We start from the raw sequence: 26,731 nt of genomic DNA on the forward strand, positions 1-26,731 counted from the left end.
GAATTAATGGGTGCAGGAAATCAACATGGCACATGGATACATATGTAACAAACCTGCACATTGTGCACATGTACCCTAAAACCCTAAAGTATAATAAAAAAAAAAAAAAAAAAAAAAAAGATGCAGTCAGTCAAAGTGTGCAAACCACATGTGAGTTAGTGAACTAGCAGATGGGACCACCACAAGAATTAACAGAACAATCCCAAAGTATTTTAAGATATATTTAAATATCCAAAGAGATAAAGAATATAAAGATCACAAGAACAGATTAAGAGACATTAAAAAACACAGTCACTGAAATAAACTGATATTGTGTCAGCTCTCTTTCATCTTGTATCATTCCATTAGTAAATTTATTCAATGACTATCTAGTATGTCCTAATCACCTGCTGGGCAGGGGAGATACAGTGATGAAGAAACAGTTGCAGCCCTCAGGGAGCTTACTTTTTCTTTTTTTTCTTTCTGAGACAGGGTCTTACGCTGTTGTCCAGGCTGGAGTGCAGTGGTGTCATCACAGCTCACTGCAGCCTCAACCTCCTGGGCTCAAGTAATCCTCCTGCCTCAGCCTCCTGAGTAGCTGGAACTACAGACACAAGCCGCTACGTCCTGCTAATTTTTTTTTTTTTTTTTTTTTTGTAGAGATGAGGTCTCCCTGTGTTACCCAGGCTGGCCTTGAACTCCTATCCTCAAGCAATTCTCCCCCCTCAGCCTCCCAAAGTGCTAGGATTGCAGGCATGAGCCACTGTGCCTGGCCTTTTTTACTTTAATGTAGGACAATTGATTTCCAGGTAAACTTTTTACCCTTTCTTTTTGCCAAATGAAATTTTATAAATTAGATTTTCTCACGTCTTTAAATTTAGCAGAAGGAAGGTGGCATTAAAGTAAATCATTCTTGCCTCTTTCCTTCTCTAAGCTCCTAGTAATAGTTGTTTTGCTTTAGTGAGTTGTTTGGGAGTTTAGGAGAGTTTTGCCTAGTCATTTGGGATTATAAAGTGGAAGGGCTGAAGACTAATTGCTATATGACAGCAAGGTAAAATAAATGTAAAGTAGCTTAGTCATAGCTCAGCCTCAGCCTAGCCTCCTTACCACCATGAAGGCAGTCCACAATTAACTTCAATCAAGTTTTTCATTACAGAGTACTCTTACAAAATAAATCACTTGCATGACATCATTTGTTGTAGACGGAACAACAAAGCATTAATTCAGACAGGCCAGCAGCTGGCACAAAAAGACCTTAGTTTATGCTTTTAGTGTGTCATTGTAATGGAACAGTCTCTCTACTTAGGTTACCGATCACTGCTAATGGTAAAATAACTGAGCAAAATGGTGATGCCCTCTGTTCATTGGAAACTGGTCTCAGAAGAAAAATATCTCTGTGGAACAGAAAGCAAAAGTAGGGTTTTTTTCTTTAAGGTATGAAAAATCATGATTAAAAGCTATGAGATTTTTAAAAATCCCCATAATCACTTTAAAATAGTTTTATAAGCTCAAATGGTTTCCTTTCTACAGCTCAGGAACTAACTGGTTAATTTGAGATAAAGATAGAGCAAACTCTAGGTATTCAGCAGTACTTGTTTTTCTTTGTGCTTGGATTGAAATGTTTCCCCCCACCCCCAAATAAAATAGAGACGTTTTAGTAGCTGCACTGGAGGCCCTCAGGTAATTGGTTACTAGTTATAAAACATTTTATAACAGGCAGGAAATCTGGCCAAATATTTATTCGACAAAACTCAAATGTTGCAATGAAGCAAATTAGTTTTTACAGTTGTTTAAAAACTTTTACTCTAAGTGGCTTTCCTAAATCCTCTTCCTAAGTAAAAAAGTGTAAGTTTGAGTTGAAATTTGTCACTCAAAAGGAGGTATTGTAACACAAAAAAGTTTGAGAAACAATAGCATAAATTTATCCTCACATTTAAATTGCAAAGGAATGATATTCTGGAACAGGCAAAACTGTAGAGACAGACCATTAGGGAAACGCAAATCAAAGCCACAACGAGATACCACGTCTCACCCATCAGGATGGCTACTATTTAAAAAAAAAAAGGCCGGGCGCGGTGGCTCACGCCTGTAATCCCAGCACTTTGGGAGGCCGAGGCGGGTGGATCACGAGGTCAGGAGATCGAGACCATCCTGGCTAGCACTGTGAAACCCCGTCTCTACCAAAAATACAAAAAATTAGCCGGGTGCGGTGGCGGGCGCCTATAGTCCCAGTTACTCGGGAGACTAAGGCAGGAGAATGGCGTGAACCCGGGAGGCGGAGCTTGCAGTGAGCCGAGATCGCGCCACTGCACTCCAGCCTGGGCGACTGAGCGAGACTCCGTCTCAAATAAAAAAAAAAAAAAATTGAATTACTATATGATCCAGTAATCCCACTTCTATGTATAATATATATCCAAAAGAACTGAAAGCAGGATCTCAAAGAAATATTTGTACAACCATATTCATGGCAGCATTATTCACAATAAAAGGTGGAAGCAACCTGTGTCCATCAAAGGGTGAATGGATAAGGAAACTGTGTTATATGCAAACAATAAAGTATTGTTCAGCCTGACAAGGAAATTCTGGTAACAATATGGGTGAACTTTGGGGACGTTATGCTAAGTGAAGCCACTCACAAAAAGACAAATACTATATGAGTCTATTTTAATAGACAAAAACTAGAATGGGACTGGGCGTGTTGGCTCATGCCTGTAATCTCAGCACTTTGGGAGGCCGAGGCAGGTGGATCACCTGAGGTCATGAGTTCGAGACCAGCCTTGCCAACATGGTGAAACCCCGTCTCTACTAAAAGTACAAAAATTAGCTGGGCGTGGTGGCAGGCACCTATAATCCCAGCTACTCGGGAGGCTGAGGCAGGAGAATCGCTTGAACCTGGGAGGTGGAAGTTGCAGTGAGCCGAGATCGTGCCACTGCACTCCAGCCTGGATGACAAGAGTGAGACTCCGTCTCAAAAAAGAAAGAAAAAAAAAAAAAACTAGAATGGGAGGCTGGGCACGGTGGCTCATGCCTGTAATTCCAGCATTTTGGGAGGCTCAGGCAGGTGGATCACCTATGATCAGGAGTTCAAGACCAGCTTGACCAACATGGTGAAACCCCATCTCTACTAAATACAAAAAATTTGCCGGGCATGGTGGTGCCCGCCTGTAATCCCACCTAGTCGGGAGGCTGAGGCAGGAGAATCGCTTGACCCTGAGAGACAGAGGTTGCAGCGTGCCGAGATCACGCCATTGCACTCCAGCCTGGGCAACAAGAGCAAGACTCCATCTCAAACAAAAAAACTAGAATGGTGTTTGCCAGGTGCTGAAGGGAAGAGGAAAAGGGGCTTTATTGTTTAATGGGTATAAATTTCTGTTTTACAAATGAAGTTCATGGAGATGGAAGGTGGTAATAGTTTCACAACATTTTGAATGTATTTAATACCATACCACTGAACTGTACCATTAAAAATGGTTAAGATGAATTTTGTTATGTGTATTTTACTACAATTTTAAAAAATATGAACAGTAAAAAGATCAGTATTAGCTGGGCGCGGTGGCTCACGCTTGTAATCCCAACACTTTGGGAGGCCGAGACGGGCGGATCACGAGGTCAGGAGATCGAGACCACGGTGAAACCCCGTCTCTACTAAAAATACAAAAAATTAGCCGGGCGTGGTGGCCGGCGCCTGTGGTCCCAGCTACTCAGAGAGGCTGAGGCAGGAGAATGGCGTGAACCCGGGAGGCGGAGCTTGCAGTGAGCCGAGATTGCGCCACTGCACTCCAGCCTGGGCGACAGAGCAAGACTCCGTCTCAAAAAAAAAAAAAAAAAAAAAAAGATCAGTATTGCTTGGGGTTACGGGGAAGGGAGGGATGAATAGGTGGAGCAGAAAAGACCTTAGGGCAAGGGAAATACTCTACCACACTACAATGGTGGGAATATGTAATTACACATTTGTCCAAACCCAGAGCATGTGTAGCACCAAGAGTGAACCCTAATGTAAACTATGCACTTTGGGTGATGATATGTTAATATAGTTTCATCGATTTTAACAAATGTACCACTCTGGTAGGTACTATCTCATGACATATAGGATAGGATAGTGGGGGAGGCTGTGCATATGTGGGGCAGGGGACATATTGAAACTCTCTGTACTACTTTTTGCTCAATTTTGCTGTGAACATAAAACTACACTAAAAAAATAAAGCCTATTTTTAAAACTGCAAAGGTAAGAACTAAGTAAGGCAAACATGATATGCTAGCTTTTCCTCTGAATGTCCTGGCTTCCTTTAAATTTATATCATAACCTAGACAGTCATTTTGTCCTGCAAATTGGCCCAATCAGAACTACATATGAGCCAACATGTGCACATCCCATTAAATTTTCCCCTTTGAAGTTGTACCTGAAGTCAAATAATGGAAGTGATTAAGTCCTTCAGGCAGAATCAGCCAATGATTCAGAAAGTCTCAAACTATTTTTACTCTCATGCTCAAGGATAAATTCAAATTATCCTAATTATATTAAAACCAAAATAAAAGCTTTATTTTAAAAGTCTTATTTAAAATTCAAATCCAAAAAAGCCTTAAAATTTTCTATTTTGACTCAGCAGTAGATACAGCATCTCTGTTCAAGCAGATGATTCTTTTTCTCTGCATGCTTATTAAAAGCCTATCGTTAAATGCGAAATCTTCACTCAGTCACGGCAGGATGGGCTCTGCTGTGGTTAAAAACAAAAAAGCACAACCAAATCTCAGTGGCTTAACATAATAAAATCTTATTTTTTGATCATACAAAGCCCACTGTAGATCCAGCTGACCTACACATACTCAAGATCAAAGCCACTTTGATCTTGTGGCTGCACCATTTCAGCTGAGGCCTCCTGCACGGTGCTGTGTTAGAGGAAATGGGTTTGTCATGAGATAGTCTGATAGTGACACACACTACTTCCACCCATGTTTAACTGGTCAGAACTAGCCATCGCCTACCTACAAGAGGGCTGGGAAGTGTAGTTTTCTTTATGCTAGGAAGGAAAGTAGTACAGATACTGCATATCTGCAAAGGACTGAAATAGAATCCATATCTGATTATCTATTCTGGCACAGATTTTGGAGAAGCTAGAGAGAAAAACAAATAGTTAACATACTAGTCAAACTGTGATTTCAAATATGCCAGCTCCAGTGAGTCTGACAAATGACAGATGAGTGATAGTGGTAAATCTGTAATTCTTAAACTGCTATAGCCAGACATATATTATAGGTTAAAATGAAAACCACATAGATACCCAAGTAAGCAAGCAGTCATTAAGGTATGGAAGCTTACAATTTGCAAGCACACCTCACATCAGCAAAGATGCGGCAGTAGAGAGGTATATGGGTGCAGTTGATTCTATCAGAGAAAAGTTTCATGTCGTCTCAAATAGTCATAGGTACTTGTTGAGCCCCCAGTGTGCTGTATATGAGACAACTTTAGCCTGGAAAGTGATTAAGAGAATGCATAGCTGACCTCTTCACCCACAAATAAAAGTGATTTAAAGAATGAAAAACTAGAGGCCAGGTGTGTTGGCTCACGCCTGTAATCCCAGCACTTTGGGAGGCCGAGGTGGGCTGATCATGAGGTCAGGAGATCAAAACCATCCTGGCTAACACGGTGAAACCCGGTCTCTACTAAAAATACAAAAAAATTAGCTGGGCGTGGTGGCAGGCACCTGTAGTCCCAGCTACTCAGGAGGCTGAGGCAGGAGAATGGCATGAACCCAGGAGGCGGAGCTTGCAGTGAGCCGAGATAGTGCCACTGCACTCCAGCCTGGGCCACAGAGCGAGACTCTGTCTCAAAAAAAAAAAAAGAATGAAAAACGATCTCTGTACATCAGAACTAGAAAAAAATTAATTCCTCCCTTCACTTTTCCCTATCCCACCTCCACCAAAGTTAAATAAGTTGACCTACTGAATTAGGTTAAAATTGATTATCATGCTTATCAAGTATGATTTTAATTTCAGTAAAATTGATATTGAGCTCTACTGTTGATATCTGACCAGCTCTATTGGTAATTCCAACCTGCATTACTCAAGATTATTTATAGCCCCAAAGAGCAAAACCACATTTGCTACAAGACCAATTATTAAAATGTGTCAGGTATACATTCAATTATATTATAACATGATTCTCTTATTTAAAAAAAAATAAGAAAATGCAGCAAGAATTAATTTGACAGTTTTGGGAACTATCCACATAAAGGAATGGATGAGGCAAGATAATGTACAATACCACAAAACCTATGCTAAATTCAAGATTTATCTGAAAGTTAAAGAAAAGCAAACAAACATATAAAAAGATAGGACATTTCATTTTTAATCACTCAAAAATGAAAAAGGTTTGGACAATGTCAAATTCCACTCACCATAATGCTATAGTTATACATTAAATATAATTACTATCTATACATATGCAAAAATATAAAGTTCTATTTCATACAATAAAACCCTTTATAGAAACCATTTTAAAATTAAACAGAACTTCTCAACATTAATATGTGAGGTCTAAGTCCTTCTAAAGGTTTCTTTAAAGGTTTTTAAACAAAATGCTAAACCTAAAAACGTTGTCCTGTCAGTTCCCAAATTAAATCTACTTAGAACAAAAACAAAAATTTATAGCTCAGTCACATACTACTTAAATAATATTGTTCAGGCATCTCTAAAATCCTCCATGTTTTCAAGTATGGAAATAGAACTCAAATATTCCACAATACAGTACTAAACAGATGGAGTATTTAGGAAAGACTTTGTTGTCATATGGCACAGTATTAATGTTTCGTTGCTTCAATACGTTTTGAAATAAATATCAGATTTTTGTTTTTTTTCTAAAAGACCAAAATTATAATCTACATTAAGATAATTCTGACTGTGGTTAAGACTTAAGGGTGTAAAATACAACATCATCAATATTTTATCACAAAAGTAAAGCTGGTAACAAATTATAAAAGGAGCCAGTACTCTACTGAGACAGGCTCGGAGATTAAAGCTCATCATGGTAGAAATAGTCATCATGGAGCTGTCTGCCATAATCTGTGGCTTCACTGGTGAGAAACAAGTCCGGGTTTTCCAGAATCTCTTCTTCAGAGAGCTTTTTGTCACCATTCAAATCCATTTCATCAATTAGATGAAGAGCCTTCAAAATAAAACAAAAAAGTGTCAAGTGTAATTAAGTATTTTCAGCAAGATGTTCACAATTTAATGTGATTTGACTTGTCAAAATCATCCAGGTGTACAAGTACTCATTATTATTTAAGTATCTAAAAATGTTACACGTTGTAACCAGGTCTGTCTACTGCTTTTCCCATTATCTCCTTTCTTCATTTCTGCTGGGTTCTGTCTCTCTCCACTCAAATCCAATCCAGGATATATCAAGGCAATGCAAAATTATTATAACCTACTTTGAGTCCCTGCAGGTAAATACAAGCCATTAGTCTATTCACTGTACTCTCAAATTAATACATGACACAATCTTAACTTCTTTGTCTCCCTGACAATCTAAAACAGTTCGTAAATTCAAAACATAGCAATGCATCAATCCCAAATAACTCCACTACTTCTTTCTTTGGCTTAAAATTTTGAACTTCTTTTCCTATCAACAGCACCAAATTTGGGGGGAGGGGGTGGAGAGAAACAGTTGTTCTGTAACACTTACCTCCTCTTGTGCAATGCCCTGATTATTAGGTACTACCCAAGGTAACAGCTCTTGGGGATCAAGCCTGCCGTCGTTATCTTTGTCATAATCATTCACGAATCTGTCTTTCTCAACAAGTATCCATTCTGGATCTTCATTTGCAGCTTAATATAAAAAAACACAAATATACATACACAAGAATATCACATGTATCCAGTAAGAAGTTTGGTATATCCCTAGAATAAAGGAAGTGAATTTAAAGTTTACTAAAGAAAGCCCAATAAAACGGAACTACTTAACTGAAAAGTCCTGACATAAGTACAAATATATAGTAATTTTCAAAAGTGACACAAGTCTAAATAACCCAGTTTTAAAATCATTGGATGTTTTCACAAACTAGTAATTTTGTTAACTGCTATTTGTTCTGATATCTAGTTTTCCCAAATGTGAGGTGGGTAATGTTTTACTGTATATCATGTTTCTATACAAAGTTTCCTACATGTTTTCACAAAGTAATGCCACGTGTAATTTTAAAATGACAATCAGAATAAGTAAAACTGGTGACCAATTTAAAAATGGCAATGCTTGGTGTCTTTAAGCAACAATTCTGAAAAAACAGCTGCTTATATAAAAGCAAACTCTTAATTTCAAACACTTATTCACCTTCTACTAAGCTTCTGATACTGTGTTTACACCAGTATTTGTAGTGTTTTATGTTTCTATCTCTTTTAAGATCCACCTGCAACAGCACAGGATTTTGTTTAAAAATATCTACCTTACTTCCTTCCCCATTTAAACTGATAATAAAATTAGATTTGTTTGAAAAGAAAGAAAAATGTTTGACTCTAGACACGGAAGTAAAAGTAAGCAAGACAGTGTTCTCAGATAAGCTATAAATCCATTTGTTGAACTTGTATTACAGTTAACGAAACAAGTAGGATCAGACACAGATCCTCGTTACATTCCTGTTACATTTCCTGTCGAAGAGAGCTTTCAATGAGCAAGGCTGTCTTTCAATGTCTTTCTTCAATTCCTTTTCTCTTTTCACATTCTCCCAGGTGACTTACTTGGATCCCACCTGTAATCACCAAGAAATTCTTCCAAACTAACAAATCCATCACCATTTTTGTCATGTTCTTCTAAAGCTTCTTGAATGACAAATTCCTATTCCACGTTCATTAAAAAAGAAAAAAAAAAAGTTACAAAATGTTCAGTCCCACTGCCATCTGATTCAATTCTACTACAGAACTTCTTTAGAAATAAATGATAATTTTTGGAGCTCTAGTGGTGCAATCAGCTAGTAAGGTACTTATACAGGAAAAATCACTTTGGTTGTCTGTATCTTCAAGACAATCCTTCTAAACACTGGAATTTAGAAGCAAGAATAAAACCTGAAGTACTATGTAGCTTTAAATTCAACATCCTTAAACTTCTGATAATGTGAAGAACTCCACTTTCACTCTCATAAACAACCTCAGCGTTACTCTCATGCTATTTTCTGCACACCTCTCCCTCTCAAGAAAAACATCTTATACTACCCTTGTCTTTAACTCTATTTGCCCTCCAATCCATGAACAACCCTAAAAGAGCCCTTACCTTAGAACTGCTGTTCTGCCTCCAGATCTAGAATGTGCCAGCCCGCCATTATACCTCAACCTCCTTGCTTCCCCTTCAGCAAACCTAGTCCTATTCATCCCAAACTGCCCCCAAATCTGTTTCTCCCTCTTATCAAAGCTTCTTATCAAACAACCAATCATTTTCCCTAAAGATGACCTGTTCAATGGCCAGCTGTTTCAGTACTTTCCTCAGTATCTTCCTATCTCCTTTTTTTTCAGATGGGGTCTTGCTCTTAGCCCAGGCTGGAGTGCAATGGTGTGATCTCAGCACACTGCAACCTCTGCTTCCCGAGTTCAAACAAATCTCCTGCCTCAGCCTCCCGAACAGCTGGGACTACAGGCGTATGCCACCACATCCAGCTAACTTTTATATTTTTAGTAGAGACAGTGTTTTGCCATGTTGGCAAGGCTGATCTCGAACTCCTAACCGCAGATGATCTGCCAGCCTCAGCCTCCCAAAGTGCTGAGATTACAGGCGTGAGCCACCCCGCCTAGCCCTTCCCACCCTTTTTTTAAGATAGGATCTCATTCTATCACCCAGGCTAGAGAGCAGCGGCACAGTAATAGTGGCACTGTAGGCTCAAACTACTGGACTCAAGTGATCCTCTCACCTCAGTCTCCCAAGTAGCTAGGACCACAGGTGCATGCCACCACACCTGGCTAACTTTTTTGTAGAGACAAGGTCTGCTATGTTGTCCAGGCTGGTCTTGAACTCCTAGCCTCAAGCTGTCCTCCTGCCTTGGCCTCCCAAAGTGCTGGGATTATAGGTGTGAGCCACCATGCCTGGCCCATCTCTGACTCTTACCTTCCCTTAACACTTATTTAGTAAGTCAACATTCCTGCATATGCTTTCTTCAAAATGTTGCTCAAATCTATTTCATTCTATTGCCAGATAGAACTCTGGGCCATATCACATTATACCTAAATTATTTCATTGCTTTTACTGGTAATTCCCCACTTTAGTCTTCAATTGTTCCTTATTCTCCAGAGAATCAAGATCTAGCATCCTTTGCCTGTCATTCTTGGGCTCAATTAGCTTGTCCCAACTTAATTTTGGTACTTAAATTACACCCAGCACTGTTCTTAAACTGGATCATGTATTCTGTGCCAATGAGAAATTAGAAGCTTCACAATGGCAAGAGAAGTGGTATTAATGACAGTGTCTTACCACTGAGCTATGGAGAAAAATGTATCTGCAGCCTTGTTATGCAAGGCAGCAGGGTCTACCATGACACATTAAACAAAAAGCTGTATCTTCCTTCTTTGAAATATCCAGGGAACCAAGCCACGTAGCTGGAGGCTGATGTCATGCAACAGACTTCAATATAAATGTTTAGTCTCTTTTTTAAAAAGCTATTTGTTACATTAGTCTTTATTTCCCAACGTGATGGTGTATGCTTTCAAGCTTGGCCAAGTCATAATAGGGACTCAATTAATGTTTGTTGAGTTAAACTTACAATTCAACAAAAGTTTTGAAAAACTGGTAGTTATTTTAAATACTAAAGGGATGAGAGGACTCATTATGCTTAAAATTGCAAAAACATTACTAGTTACTAGCAGCTGCACCCCTACCAACCCTATGAAGAAGAATCAAAACATGATGTTTTTCCAGACCAAAAGCTTTCATAAGTGATGTTGTAAATTAAACAGAAATCCTAGTATTACTAACATTGAAAAACCAAAAAAAAGTCTGAAAGCTACAAAAGGGTAAGGAAGGCACTGAAGGTAACACAGTTATGAGAGAGAAAATAGCCTGAGGAAGCCTGCTGCTCATACATAGTACAGAGATTTAAAAATTCAGTCCTTCACCTTCTCCCTCCCAATAAGCAACTTCGTCACCACCAGAAAGCCTCCTTACCACTCCTAATTTTAAGTGGGGAGAATTAGGATCATTTTAAATCTGTGTATCTCTTAAAATTCTGGTTATACAATTCATTTTAACAACTTAATGAATGGGTTTTAAAGTTTTGGTTACTTGGAAATGTAAATTCATACAACCACTATGGAGAACTAAAAATAAAGCTACCATATGATCCAGCAATCCCACTGCTGGGTATATACCCAAAAGAAAGGAAACCACTATGTCAAAGAGATATCTGCACTCCGATGTTTGTTGTAGCACTGTTCACAAAAGCCAAGATTCGGAAGCAACCCAAGCGTACATCAACAGATGAATGGATAAAGAAAATGTACATATACACAATGGAGTACTATTCAGTCATAAAAAAGAAAGAGATCCTGCAACAACATGTTGATCCACGCAACAACATGGATGAACTGGAGATCATATTAAGTGAAATGGGCCAGGCACAGAAAGACAAACATCGCATGTTCTCACTCATTTGTGGGATCTAAAAATCAAAACAATTGAACTCATGGACATAGAGGGTAGAAGGATGGTTAACAGAGACTGGGAAGTGTTGGGGGAGGGGGCGCTAGGAACAGTTAATGAGTACAAAAAAAATAGTAAGAATGAATAAAATCTATTATTTGACAGCATAACAGGGTTGACTATAGTCAGTAATAACTAATTATACATTTTAAAATAACTAAAAGAGTGTTCACTGGATTGTTAGTAACACAAAGGATAAAAGTTTGAGGGGATGGATACCTCATTGTCTATGATCTGATTATTTCACATTGCATGCCTGTATCAAAACATCTCGGCTGTGCGCGGTAGCTCACGCTTATAATCCCAGCACTTTGGGAAGCCGAGGCAGGCGGATCACGAGGTCAGGAGATTGAGACCACGGTGAAACCCTGTCTCTACTGAAAATACAAAAAATTCACCAGGTGCAGTGGCGGGCGCCTGTAGTTCCAGCTACTCAGAGAGGCTGAGGCAGGAGAATGGCGTGAACACGGGAGGTGGAGCTTGCAGTAAGCCGAGATTGCCCCACTGCACTCCAGCCTGGGCGACACAGCAATACTCCGTCTCAAAAAAAAAAAAAAAAAAATTTCATGTATCCCATAAACATATACACCTACTATGTACCCACAAAAATTTAAAATATTTTTTTTAAAGTTTTGGTCACTCAATAATTCTCTTAAAAATGTTTCTTTCTTACCGTCATATAATCAACTTCTTCAGGATGCTCAAAAGCAATAAATTCTTCAAGACTCAAACCGGGACCTGAATCCTGGTTAGCTTTTTCAAATCGCTTCTTGTCCTTTAAGTGAAGCTTTGAAAATTAAAATTTCTCATTAGTATACCACATCATTTAAAATACTTTGAAAAATACAAACTATGTGAAATTTAAAGTACATTCCCATCCATTACCTCATTTATCTTCACATCGTCCCTTTGAAGGTAAGCTACACAAATACATGTATTAGAGGCAGGACAGACTCACAAGCTCTAGAGTCATACAGACCCAGACCTGAATTCCAGCAGTGCCACTTACCTAGCTGTGGTGTCAGCGCAAACTGCTTAACCTCTCTGGTTTCCTCATCTATCAAATTGGGATAAAAATCTCTAATAAGCAATTGGGATGAGAATCCCTACCACACAATTAATAAACCTTAAGTATTAAGTATTTAGTGTTATATACTATTATTGATAGAAAAGCAGATTGAATGATTTGATAAAAGTCAGAAATACAGCTAAAAAATACGAGCATGGCATAGTGGCGCACGCCTGTAGTTCCAGCAACTTGAGAAGACTGCATGAGCCCAGAAGTTCAAGGCCAGCCTTCACACCATAGCAAGACCCTGACTCAAAAAACAAACAAAACTACTGAACTTGGATCCTCCCTATTCTTTCTACAGTACTATACAGTCTACTTTAATAATTAATCTTAATACTTTTTTGAATGCCCAAAAGTCAATACATTTATACCATGTATTAAATCTTGGTAGGTAGGGCTTTTAAAAATTGTTCCTGGTCCTCTAAGTGACTTTTCAAAAATACATTATTGTTTCAGAAAAACAGTCTTCTTACATTGAGAATCTCATAATATTAGTATATGTACCTAATATTTGGAAATCTTTTCTTTTTTGGGGGGGTGGGGAGATGAGGTCTCACTCCGTCATCCAGGTTGGAGTACAGTGTTGCAATCTCAGCTCACTGAAACCTCCACTTCCCAGGTTCAAGTGATCCTCCCACCCCAGCCTCCCAAGTAGTGGGGACCACAGGCATGTGCCACCACACCCAGCTAATTTTTTGTATTTTTGATAGAGATGGGGTTTCACTATGTTGCCCAGGCTATCCACCTGCCTCAGCCTCCCAAAATGCTGGGACTATAGGCATGAGTCACCGTGCTCAGCCTGGAAGTCTAGTCTTAGCAGGCTCTTTATAGTGTTAATTCTGTATATTCAGATATAAATACATCAAAAGTTTAAATGGATCCCATGTTGAGGTTTAACAAACATATCCTTTTCTACTTTCTCATCCATCTTCCCATCCACCCCCCCTTTTTTAAATGATTCGGCAGCTATCAGGGACAAGGCTGCTTTTGATAAAATTTTCAATGGTAATTCTGTAACCAAGAGCCTTGGGAGCCAATAATGCTATATTGCTAATCTTGCATAATTTCTGTTTTGAGAATTTCTGGGAATAGCTTTCCTTCCTATAAACTGATATGTATTAAACTGTGCATTTTTTTAAAGCACAATTTCAAATATTTTAGAAGCTTTTAAGTGTTTCACTACTGAATAAAAATACCCTTTTCAGTTTTCTAGAATAATAGAGGTCAGGTAGCAGTCATTTACCTAAACACTAGTTCTTTTACAATTACTGATTTACAGCGGAGCGGCTCACCTCTTTCCCCAAAGAATTTGTTTTATTAACATCTAGACTCTACAAGCCAGTTATATTCACCCAATCATGACAGAAAAGAAAAAATAATAACTTGTTTCCAAATAGCTCCTTTTAACTTAATGTTTCATAATTTTAAATAACTAGACCAAATAATTTGCATTTTATGTTCAGGTTTAACATGGCAAAAGCAGACAAACAAGAATTTGAGGTACTGTGCTGAGTCAATCGAGTTGTTTTTGAATAAACCATTATTCAAAATACCAAGTGCTTTGATTTCCTTATGAAAGAACCCTTCACTTTGGAGCAAAAAGGTCCATGTTTCAGGAGAAGAGCTAAATTTGGCCAAATTTGCCTATGGAAAGAAAGGATCTCTTTCAACAAGCTGAGATTTCTTTAAAAAAAAAAAAAAGTGAAGGGGGTAGCTTTTTCTGGTTCACATTTCATGGCCATTTGAAGAACACAAAATAAGAATAGCTCACATTAAATCGAAGAAGCCAAAAACAGAAAGACTGTTTTTTACAAAGTGGCAAATTCCTAAAAAAACAACAAAAAAGATGGTCAGTTTCATAAAACTTCAACGCTTTTTTCTTCTATATAAAAACCTTGTATTCTAGTAGAGGGTAAAAAGTGTTAGGTACAGTAATAAAAAAGCTACCATAATCATTTATTTTTAGATTACAACAGAAACTTGTGAGGAACAAAACTGCCATCTTTTGGTAGACTAATGATTCTACATGAGGAAATATATAATGTGTGATACTAGAACAAATGACTAGGCCTTAAAAATTCTGATTAGCCACATGCAAGGTTATATCTTACATAAATAAATACTGTTTATATATGCACATCCAGCAGTCACGCCTGTAATCCTAGCACTCTGGGAGGCCGAGGCGGGCGGATCACCTGAGGTCAAGAGTTCAAGACCAGCCTGGCCAACATGGTGAAACCCCATCTCTACTAAAAAATTAGCTGGGCATAGTGGCACACGCCTGTAGTCCCAGCTACTTGGGAGGCTGAGGCAGGACGATTGCTTGAACCTGGGAGGCAAAGGTTGCAGTGAGCCAAGATTGCGCCACTGCACTCCAGCCTGGGTGACAGAGCAAGACTCTGTCTCAAAACAAAAACAAAAACAAAAAAACACTTGAACTTTTGCCAGATAGATCCCCAAACTTTAATTATCTTGTGTTGACTATAACTGTCCTTTATATTATAAAGAAACGCTTCTTCAGGCATTTCACAGCCTGAAAGGGTTATCTTTATTCTCTATATGAAAACTTATTAAATATAAGATAAAATTCAGACTGGGCATGGTGGTTCACGCATGTAATCTCAGCCCTTTGGGAGGCCAAGGCAGGCGGATCACTTGAGGTCAGGAGTTTGAGACTAGCCTGACCAATGTGGTGAAACTCAGTCTCTACTAAAAAAAAAAACAAAACAAAAATCAGCCAGGCACGGTGGCACGTGCCTATAGTCCCAGCTACTCAGGAGGCTGAGGCAGAAGAATTGCTTGAATCTGGGAGGCTAAGACTGTAGTAAGCCGAGATTGTGCCACTGCACTCCAGCCTGGGTGACAGAGCGAGACTCCCTCTCGGAAAAAAAAAAAAAAGGTGAAGTTCAGATATCAAGCTGACTTTTGTTAACAGACTTTCTTACAGAAAACTTTATTTTATTCACATATCCAGTTACTTTTTATGATTATTTTATTTATGGTATAGTGTTTAGTCTATAACTTTGAGACTGATTCATTCCTCATCCTTTATTTTTTATTTTGAAAAATAATGCATATGGTTTCTGGGTTCATCTTTACACTCCACATCAATTTTTAGGACGTTATTATTTTTTTTTAAAGGGACAAGGTTTCACTATGTGGTCCAGACTGGCCTCAAATTCCTGGGCTCAAGCAATCCTCCTACTTCAGCCTCCTGAGCAGCTGGGACTACACATACACACAGGAAGTTACTTACAGCAAATTCTAAAAACATATGATTAGAACTTCATGAAGATAGAGACGTATTCCTAGGCTGTCAAAAAAAGAAAATAACCAAAAGGACTCCCATTGAAGTGTTCATTTTAGGGATCAATCTATTCCTTTTGGCAGTTAAGATTCATCTAATTCATCCTTTAAAAGCACAGTGTTATAATCAACACGTTCTAAGTAGCTAGAACACAGAATTAGAACCAGACACCTTTTAAAAGAACTGTTCATAAACAATTTATAAGTCATGTATCTCTTCAAAGTGAAGATTTTCTTCTCAGCACCATCTATTACATCACCCCCTTCTAAGAATACAGGAACATTCACTTCTTATTTTTTAATGGGATAGTAATTAAGTCTTTTGAGTAACAAAAAAATAAAAATAGAAAACACAATTAGAATCTAATTCCAGCAAGATTTTAAAATACTGTATTTAACTTCTCTGTTGTTCCTAGGAAGGGAAATTATACCATACCCTGCTTTGGTTTTAGTTAAGTTACGATGGTTTAAGATAAGTTAATTCCTATAGAAAATGAGGATACTTAATAGACAGATGATCCCAAATCTCATTATCACCATTTGTTTTTCCTTTAGTATTTACAAGTAGTAAAAAGACTGATTTTTACTCACTTTAGTCCACTATAGAATAAAGACCCAAATAAAAAGAAAACAAAAGATACATTTTCCCCTTAAAAAATAAAATCCTGGCCAGGCACGGTGGCTCACACCTGTAATCCCAGCACTTAGGGAGGCCAAGGTGGGCGGATCACAAGGTCAGGAGATCGAAATCATCCTGGCTAACACAGTGAAACCCCGTCTCTACTAAAAATACAAAAAATTAGCTGGGCATGGTGCCAGGTGCCTGTAGTCCCAGCTACTTGGGAGGTTGAGGCAGGAGAATGGCGTGAACCTGGGTGGGGCTTGCAGTGAGCAGAGATCACGCCACTGCACTCCAGCCTGGGCGACAGAGTGAGACTCCATCTCAAAAAAAAAAAAAAAAAAAAAAAAAATCCTAACTAATCTAAAGCTGATAGTTAACAAATGCATAAAGTTTTAAAAAGTTGATTAAATATAAATTTATATGAACTGTAAATGCTTTCTTAAATAATATTCTTTTAAATCAAAACAGAACTGCATACCCCTCCAACTGCTACCATTTATTACTATTTATCCACATTATTATAATCCTAAATAAAGGGGAATTATTTATTTATTTATTTATTTATTTATTTATTTTTACAAACGGGGTCTCTCTGTTGCCCAGGCTGCAGTGTAGTGGCATAAATATGGCTCACTGCAGCCTTGACTGCCTGGGCTTGAGCAATCTTCCTGCCTCAGCCTCCCAAATAGCTGGGATCACAGGCACGGACCATCATGCCCATCTCATTTTTAAATTTTGTTTGGGCATTTGTTAACTATACAGCTTTAGATTAGTTAGCATTTAATTTTTAAGAGGAAAACGTATCCATAGGGACGGGGTCTTGCCACATTGCCCAGTTGTTCTCGAACTCCTGGGCTCAAGTGATTCTCCCACCTTGGCTTCCCAAAGTGCTGAGATTACAGGTGTGAGCCACCACACCTGGCCTGAATGGGAATTATTATCCTCATTTTTGGAGATAAGGAAACTAAGGCACATGAAAGTTTAATAACTTACCCAAAGTTACACAACTGTGAAGTACTGGAGCTAAATGTGAAGCTAAGCAGACTGGCTCTAAGGATGGAGCCCCAAACCTCCACACTGATGCTGTAGTTATTAGCAGAGAATTAACCAACTTAGAGTTAGTGGTGGCTTACAGAGTTCAAGCGGCCAATATGATTCTAAATAAATAGCACACTTAGAAAGCATTTACCAAGGAGGGAATAGGGTGTTGTTTAACAGGTACAGAGTTTCAGCTTTGCAAGATGAAAAAAGTTCCGGGGATTAGCTGCACAACACTGTGAATGTACTTAACGCTACTGAATGGCACACTTTAAAATGGTTACAATAGTAAATTTGTTATACACTCCTCCCTCCATATTTGTAAGAAATTGGTTCCAGAACCTCCCTCGGATACCAAAACCCAAGGATGCTCAATTCCCTGATATAAGGTGGCATAGTATTTGCATATAACCTACACATATCTTCCCAAATATTTAAAATCATTTCTAGATTACTTATAATACAAATTACAATTTAAATGAGGAGAAAATCATTGCTACACTATTTTGTTCAATACAATAAATTATGGCCACAATAAAAATTAAAAGGTATATACCAAAACAGGATAAGTTAAGAAACAGAAGAGCCTTGAATATTTTCCAAGCACCCTTGACTAATATTTTGGGACAGTTTGCAACAGCATGTTTTATTTTTATTTTTTTCTACACATAAAAACTATCTTAAAAAAATTCTTAGTGATACTCTAATTACCCTGATTTGGTCATTATATTATATGTTTGTGTGATATCAAAATATCACATGTACCCTGTATGTATAATACAACTATCATGTACCTATAAAAAAGATTTTAATTCTTTAAAATTAGCTTTGAAATACAAAAGTATTTGATATAGCAATTTCTCAAGCTCAGTCATTTCTGTTGATATACTTTTAGTTTAATAGACTTCCTAGAAGTGTTAAAAAGTTCCTAATTCCTAAATAAAATTAGTCTTTCTCAGCTCTGCTTAAGCGGCATATATTTCAACAAATTAAACCATTAGACACATTAGAACTCATGGAGATACTAAATTTTCAAAAAATGAGTAATTTGGGGCCAGGTGTGGTGGCTCACACCTGTAATCCTAGCACTTTGGGAGGCTGAGGTGGGTAGATTGCTTGACCTCAGGAGTTTGAGACTAGCCTGGGCAAGATGGTAAAACCCCATCTCTACAAAAAATACAAAAATTAGATGGGCGTGGTGGCTTGAGCCTGAAATCCCAGCTACTTGGGGGGCTGTGTTGGGAGGACAGCTTGAGCCCAGGAGGCAGTGAGCTGAGATTATACCACCGCACTTCAGCCTGGGCAACAGAGTGAGATACTGTCTCAAGAAAAAAAAAAAAAAAAAAAAGGAGTAATTTTAAAGGGTGTACTCACTATGAAAAATGGTACTGTGGTTTCTCAAACAATTAAAAATAGAATTACCATATGATCCAGCAGTATCACTTCCAGGTATATACCCAAAACAATGGAAAGCAGGATCCCATAGAGATTTGCAAATCCGAAATCCAAGATGCTTCAATGAGCATTTCTTTTGAGTGTTGTGTCAGTGCTCCAAAAGTTTCATATTTAAGAGCATTTTGATTTTGGAATTAGGGATACTCAACCTGTACATACAACAGAATATTACTTTGCCTTAAAAAGGAAGGAAATTCTGATGCATGCTACAAAATGGAAGAATCTTGAGGACACTATGTTAAGTAAAAATAAGCCAGTTACAAAAAGACAAATACGGCATATGATTCTACTTAGATGAGGTACCTAGAGTAGCCAAATTCAGAGACAGAAAGTAGAACAGTGGTTGCCAGGAGCTAGTGGGAGGAGGGAATGGGGAGTTATGGTTTAATGGGTAGAGAGTTTCCGCTCTGTAAGATGAAAAGAGTTGGGGAGATTGGTTGTACAACACCATGAATGTACTTAACAATACTGAACTGTACACTTTAAAATGGTTACAATGGTCAATTTGTTACACAGTCCTCCCTCACACATTCCTGGGAAATTGGTTCCAAGACCTCCCTATCAAAATCTGAGAATGCTTAAGTCCCTGATATAAAACGGTGCAGTATTTGCGCATAGCCTACACACAACTTCCTGAATACTTTAAATCAGGGACGCTCAATCTCTGGGTGGCGGACAGGTACTGGTCCATGGTCTGTTAGGAACTGGGCCACACGGCAAGAGGTGAGTGGCAGGCATTACCGTCTGAGCTCTGCTCTGCCTCCTATCAGATCAGTGGTGGCATTAGATTTTCATAGGAGTGCAAACCCTATTGTGAACTGTACACGTGAGGGATCTTTGTTGTGCACTCCTTAGGAGAACCTAATGCCTGCTGATCTGAGGTGGAACAATTTCATCCTAAAACCATTCCCCACCCCCCCACCACACACTGTCCCGTGGAAAAACTGTCTTCCATGAAACTTGTCCCTGATGCCAAAAGGGTTGGGGACCTCTGCTTTAAATCATCTCTAGATTACTTATAATATAAATTACAACTTAAATAAGAAATAAATCATTGTTATATTAAGGAATAATCAAGAGAAAAAAGTTCTGTATATGTTGAATAGAGACACAGTTTTTTGTTTTTTGTTTTTAATACTTACTTTTTTGGATACTTACGATTCTCAGTTGTTTGAATCCACAGATGTGGAACCCGCAGATTTTTTTTAAATGAGTATATAAAACTATGTGTTTAAAAATGGGAATGGGCCATAATGGCCTTCTTAATAAAGATAAAACTGATTATTCAATAGTATTAAAATATTGAAATACTCATTCAAAACATATTTAAAAAGCAACTCTGAAAATGAAGACAATTAAATGATGCAGCTGAGAAAAACAGATAGAAGGATCATGTAGGTAATCTAGAATAAGAGTCCTAAATCTGGCCAGAAAGGAAACCATCAAAATGACCGCTGAAGTGGAACAGGTGATTTCCTAGAGAACAAAACAATCCAGCTTACGACCTCAGGCCCTCAATGTGCTCATTCATGCAGGAAGGTAAAGTGAACCAACATGAAAAGAAACAGCTTGTGCACATGAACTCACCTTCCTAAAGGACTCCTCTTCTGCATCATCCAGAGCAGTGTTCTCATCAAAGTCAATCACACGATCATACATCTGAATGTTATATTCATCCCATGTCACAGTATCATCACTGTTTTTATCATATTCAACAAACTGTTGTTTTGCTTCTTGCATAGCATAATGCTTAAAAGACATCTGAATCCATGAACTGAGTTCACCTATGAGAATTTCCCAGAACACAACGCATGTGACGTTAATTCTGATACTTAAGAGTAAGGATTTCCAAACCTTCTCTGAAAAGGCAAAATCTTTGATATTTGCAAATACTGAGAATTGGCTTAGTTGTATTAATAGAAACGGGGTAGGAAGTGGGAAAGGCTGTTTAGAAGAGCTCATGGAGCTTTTTTTTTTTTTTTTTTTTTTGAGACAGAGTCTCACTCTTTCACCCAGGCTGGAGTGTGCAGTGGTGCGATCTCAGCTCACTGCAACCTCTGCCTCCCGGTTCAAACGATTCTCCTGCCTCAGCCACCTGAGTAGTTGGGACTACAGGTGTACGCCACCACGCCCGGCTAATTTTTTGTATTTTTAGTAGAGACAGGGTTTCACCATATTGGCCAGGCTGGTCTCGAACTCCTGACCTCATGAACCACCTGCCTCAGCCTCCCAAACTGCTGGGATTACAGGCGTGAGCCACCGTACCTGGCCGGAGCTTCTATACTATAACATATGATCTAAATATAACGTAAGCTCCATAAAATTTGGGTATGTTCTGTTCACTGATGTACATCAAATGCCTGGAAAGTTCCTGGCTCTGTAAGTATTTGTTGAATGAATTACCAACTGGCCAAAATAGCACTCTACTTTTAAAAAAATGTTATCCAAAATCTTGCAGAAAACCTTTGCTAACTACCACAGATCTCTCAGGAAGCATAAATATTTTGATAGCTATTTATTTTAATATGTATGAGAAAAAATAGTGTTTTTTATTTATGAAGGTGATATAAAGTCTTCCTTTAAAATAAATTTTATGTGAGTTGAATTAAAACTATATTAAGAAAATAACAGATGGTTAAGTAGATATGGCCTAAATTCTGAAAAGGTATTCAAGTGAGTGAGAATACTGCTTCAATATGTTACCTTTAAATATGTCGTTAAAACATCTGGAGGAAATTTTAACAAAGTTATGGGTAGCAATTTATGCCCTTCCTGCAACAGCTATCTGTCTTAACTTGGTACCTGAAGGCATGGGAAAAAAGTTTCTAAAACTCAAATGTCCACTTTTGAATCAACTTTTAAAAAATCTATTCGGCTGGGCTCAGTGGCTCACGCCTGTAATCCCAGCACTTTGGGAGGCTGAGGCAGGCGGATCACCTGAGGTCAGGATTTTGAGACCAGCCTGGTCTCGGGTAAAACCCCATCTCTACTAAAAATACAAAAATTAGCCAGGTGTGGTGGCCAGTGCCTGTAATCCCAGCTACTCAGGAGGCTGAGACAGGAGAATCGCTTGAACCTGGGTGGCAGAGGCTGTAGTGAGCCAAGATCACACCACTGCACTCCAACATGGGTGACAAGAGCGAGACTCTGCCTCAAAAAAAAAAAAAAAAAAAAAACTATTCATAAAAATATTTACTAAACTACATTAAAGAAAACAAAGGAGGGACGAACACTAATATTTGTGAGGACAGCATGAGTATACCATTTATCAGGTCCCTCTGTACATGTTGCCTCTAATCTTCAAAACAATGCAATTATAATCATCACTATTATACGGGTGAGGAAACTGAGGTTCAGAAAAGTCCAACCCTCCACAACTAGTAAATAGCAGAGTCCAGATTCAAACCTGTTTGGCTTCAAAGCCAACTCCCACTGAGTTTTGCTACCTCTTAACATCTGATTCCAGACCTGGCCCTCAAAGAGCAAATTGCCAAAATTATCTTAAGAGTCCTCAAGTAGAATGAAGGCTTTCATAAGCACCATGAGTCTTTCTTCTAGTTTATTTAAAGAGATCACCATGGCATAGAAGAAAACAATGGAACAGGGATCAGAAATGTGGGTTCACACTTCAGCTTTGCCATCAGGGAGTAGTTTACCGTCTCAAGCTTTTCTTCTCATCTGTATAATGAATATTTGGACTAAAGTTTTTCTAACTTTAAATTTCTTAAAACCTTACTATTAAATATTTGAACATATCTAGGTCTTGACAGATAGGTACCACACAGTCTTCCAAATCAACGTGTTGTGTTCTTTGATTAGTATAACCAAAGATTGACTTATTCTTAGATTGGATAATCAGAATCCAAAGGTTTTGTTATTATTGTCTAATTAAGAGAAAGAAAAAAGCCCTTAATCTTCCAGAGGGTTCCAATGTGAATGTCATTGACAGCACATCTTAAATTTACCAGTTTTTAATTTTCTCCAGCAACTTAATTCCTTGATGGTGAACAGCATTTAAATGAAAGTTACAGAAAAACAGCTAACTTAAGTCACAGTAACAACCTGAATTTTTCTGAGGACCCACTTAGAATGCTGACAGGGTACATCATTTGAATTGAACAATGGGGAGAGACAATTGCACAGCAATTTATTTAGAACATTCTTTTAGTAGTCTGTGCATTTCATTTCTGACTAGAGAATTTACCTGAGAGCACTCAGATTTTTTTTTTTTAACTGAAGGATATTAAAACTTGAATTAAGAGCAGGATACCTGGATTCTAGTCCAGCTTTGCCACTTATTTGTAGAAGGCACTCATCCCTGTGCTTCATTTCTTCATCTCTACAAAGTGATGTGGACAAGATGATCCTAAGGCCCCTACTAGCTCTAACATTTTGGTATAATGTTGTAATAAACGTAATTCACAGGCAACAGGTCTTTTTCTATTTGCTTACAAAAAGAAGCAAATTCCTAAAATTTAAATGAAGCGTATGTCAAAACAGCGATAAATCATTTACTGCCTTAAAGTTTTAGGGCATATTTCTCTAAAATAAATCATATTGTTGACACTAACAAAAGTCATGTGAGAAAGAGGGTGTCTCAAGGTGTGACTTGCACGTAGAGCACAGGGTCAATGATGTTTATATATAACTGGAGAAAGCACCGAGTTTTACTTGGTTCTCAGTGTCTAAAGATTTGTAGGTATAAAACCTATTCTCCATGTCCTTTTTTCCCTCTCAAAGGACTTCCAACTTGGGACACTAGCAATCTATACATTCAGCAGACATCCCTGCTTAACATATTTGTATTTGTCTCCATTGTTAGTCGTGTAGGGCAGTCCTTACTTTCAGTGAGAAAGCCATCTGAGTCCAAGTCGATTTTCTTTATGATCGCCTGCAGTCTTTTTTGCTGCTCTTCGTGGCCGAGTTTAACATATTCATCCACATCTTCCTTTAGGGGGAAGGGACACACAGGAGGGCCAAGCATTACTACCAGTGGGGCAGAATGGTGGAGAAAAACAGGTCTACTAGAAGACCCCCTTGCCAAAGGGTTTCGGGGTGACCCGCACCTGCACTTCAAGGCCCCTACCGCCTACACACCCTCCATGATCTGAGGGGTAGAAGGGATCCAGCTCTTGGGCCGTGCTATCTCCTCAGGCTTTCCAGGCCCCAGGACCCCCAGAGAGCGAGTGCCGCGCCGCCCTGCTCCCATTGTCAGGCCGCCCCTGCCAGGCCTCGCCCGGCCGCCCCCCTTTGTCCCGGGACAAAGCCCGCGGCAGCCGCGGTGCGAGGCCCGGCCCTCCCAGCACCGGCCTGGCCGCCTCACCTGGACGCCCAGCAGCGCCTCGCGGTCGTAGTCGCTGCGGCGCTCGCCCAGCGGGTAATGCAGCTCCTCGGCCTTGCCGGCGCCGGCCGCCGCGGCGCACAGCAGCAGCAGCCCCAACGCCGCGGTCCTCGGGCCCAGCCGCATCGCGCCGGCCCGCGGAGGACACCGAGGGACGCGAGGAGGGAGGCTGGCGGGGACCCGGGACGGCTGCGATGCTCCGCGGGTGGCTACAGAGAGGCGGTGCGACGTACGTTGAGGGCGGAGGGAACGGGAGGCGGAACCTGCGGTGGCTGCCACAACGCCCATGGACGGGCCGGGGGCCGGCCCACCAATGCGGTGCGGAGGCTCGCCAGGAGGAGGCCTATATGGCCGGCGCGGAGTGGCGGGGCACAAGGCCGCGCCGCTGATTGGGCAGCGCGGCGCTGGGGGCGGGCCGCCGCGATGTCGGGGTCAACAGCCGCCCAGAGAGCTCCAGGAGCCATGCTGGGACTGCAGAGAGTGGAGACCCCTACGACCCGCGCCTTCTCGTTCCCCCGACACGCTTCGAAAAGCACGCCCCCACCCCACTCCTGCCCTGTCTTCCCGTCAGCCTCGTTACTGCCATAAACTCCTGGTCCACTCCATGTACCCCTCCTACCGTCCATCAATGAGAGAGGCTGGAGGTTTCTGTGACAACAATACAATATCGAAAAAATTATTGCCTGAGGAATCGGCCAACAGTATTCTGTCTCATCTTCAATGTATCTCTATTTATTTTATGAGAGTAGGACGTACAAACTCAGGAAGTGCAGCCAGATGCTTGTATCTGATGCTCAATTTCGTGGTTTACAAGTTAATGTGAACTTGCTCAAATTTCTTGGCCCCTGAAAACTTGTTTGCTCATCTATAAAATGGCCATAGTAATAAGACTACCTTAAAGAATTGTCGTGAAGATTAAATAATGTAATGGGTTTAGAACAATAGCTGGCACATAAGGTGAAGTGTTTAGTGAAGGTAGGCTTTCATCCATGGAAGTAGAAAAACAAAAGATGATTGCACAGAAGGAATAGCTTAGTAAGTACCTAGCAAAACCTTTAGGGACAGAATGCATATACACATGGCTTCTAGTCCATGTCTATTCACAGGTTTATGTTATTTCTCCACCTCATCCTGAACACATTAAACTCTGAGAAATTTGTAGGCTGCAGCTTGAACCCTTTTCTTTATGGATTGCTCCACTTAGGATCAGGCCTTTCACATAGAAGAAAAGGCTTTCTGGGTCCTCTTTCATTTCTCAGTCTCTATTTGGATTGGGAGCAAGAATTCTGTTCCAAACTGCAAAACTGAGTGGGCACGAGTCGCAGAAATTTCCTGGGTCGGGTTGAAATTTATTGTTTGGTCACAAACCATTGAAAGATTCACAGAGCAAAGTGTAAGTTCAATCTTTCCAATGTTATAAAGATCAACGAAGAACAAAGTTTTAAATTTCAGAGTATAAATAAAAGCAAATTTTAGAGTTGATTTCGTTAAACTAAAAAGAAAACCCTTTATTGCTGGATTTTAATTTTCACTTCCATTCTCGGTTTTGAGGAAAAAAAGAGAAAAATATCCCAATTTAATATAAGGAACTCTGCTTTGTACCTGTTGTTCTCCAATTAGTAAAAGGTAAACTTTGACCAGCTTCCGGTGTGACTCCAATTATAAAAGGTAGGCTACAAGGTACTGTGGAAGTTCTTCTAAACTCAGGGGATCCACAGATGAGAGTTTTGGGGGCCAAGGGAACTTAATGATATCTAAAGAGAAAATGGAGTAAACAGTATCAGAAGGCTGGGTTCTGTCTTCAGCCCCTAAACAGGCTGTTTTCTCTCCCTGGGTCTATTGTTTTCATCTGGAGGAAAAGGATTATGTTATGTCAGCGGATCTTAATTTGAGATCTTTGGGTTCCTAAGTGGATCCCTGCATGGTTTTCAGTGGTGTGTTTATCCCAAAATCTTGGTGTATGTGTGTATTTCCAGGGAGGAAGTCTATAGCTTTGCTTTTATCAGAGTTTCAAAGGATCCATGTGGCAGAAAAAGTTAAGAGTCCCTGAAGAAGGCTCTGAGCAACTTTTTGACTCTTTTTTTTTTTTTTTTTTTTGAGACGGAGTCTCGCTCTGTCACCCAGGCTGGAGTGCAGTGGCGCAATCTCGGCTCACTGCAAGCTCCGCCTCCCGGGTTCACGCCATTCTCCTGCCTCAGCCTCTCCGAGTAGCTGGGACTACAGGCGCCCGCCACCACGCCCGGCTAATTT

The 26,731-nt window shown here is 39.6% G+C and overlaps 1 protein-coding gene across 1 annotated transcript; it reads right to left on the reverse strand.

Annotated features, from left to right (window-relative positions):
• Positions 1-6,301: 6,301 nt before the first annotated feature.
• RCN2 (reticulocalbin 2) lies at positions 6,302-24,840 on the reverse strand. The gene is given in 9 exon segments (XM_063640156.1): positions 6,302-7,141; positions 7,661-7,803; positions 8,707-8,803; positions 12,321-12,434; positions 14,491-14,535; positions 14,537-14,545; positions 20,728-20,924; positions 23,983-24,088; positions 24,464-24,840. Coding segments are annotated over 9 exon segments (1,170 nt in total). The 5' UTR covers positions 24,770-24,840; the 3' UTR covers positions 6,302-6,988.
• Positions 24,841-26,731: the final 1,891 nt, after the last annotated feature.

The sequence above is a fragment of the Symphalangus syndactylus genome, chromosome 5 (genome assembly GCF_028878055.3).
Source record: "Symphalangus syndactylus isolate Jambi chromosome 5, NHGRI_mSymSyn1-v2.1_pri, whole genome shotgun sequence".
In the NCBI taxonomy this organism is placed as follows: Eukaryota; Metazoa; Chordata; class Mammalia; order Primates; family Hylobatidae; genus Symphalangus; species Symphalangus syndactylus.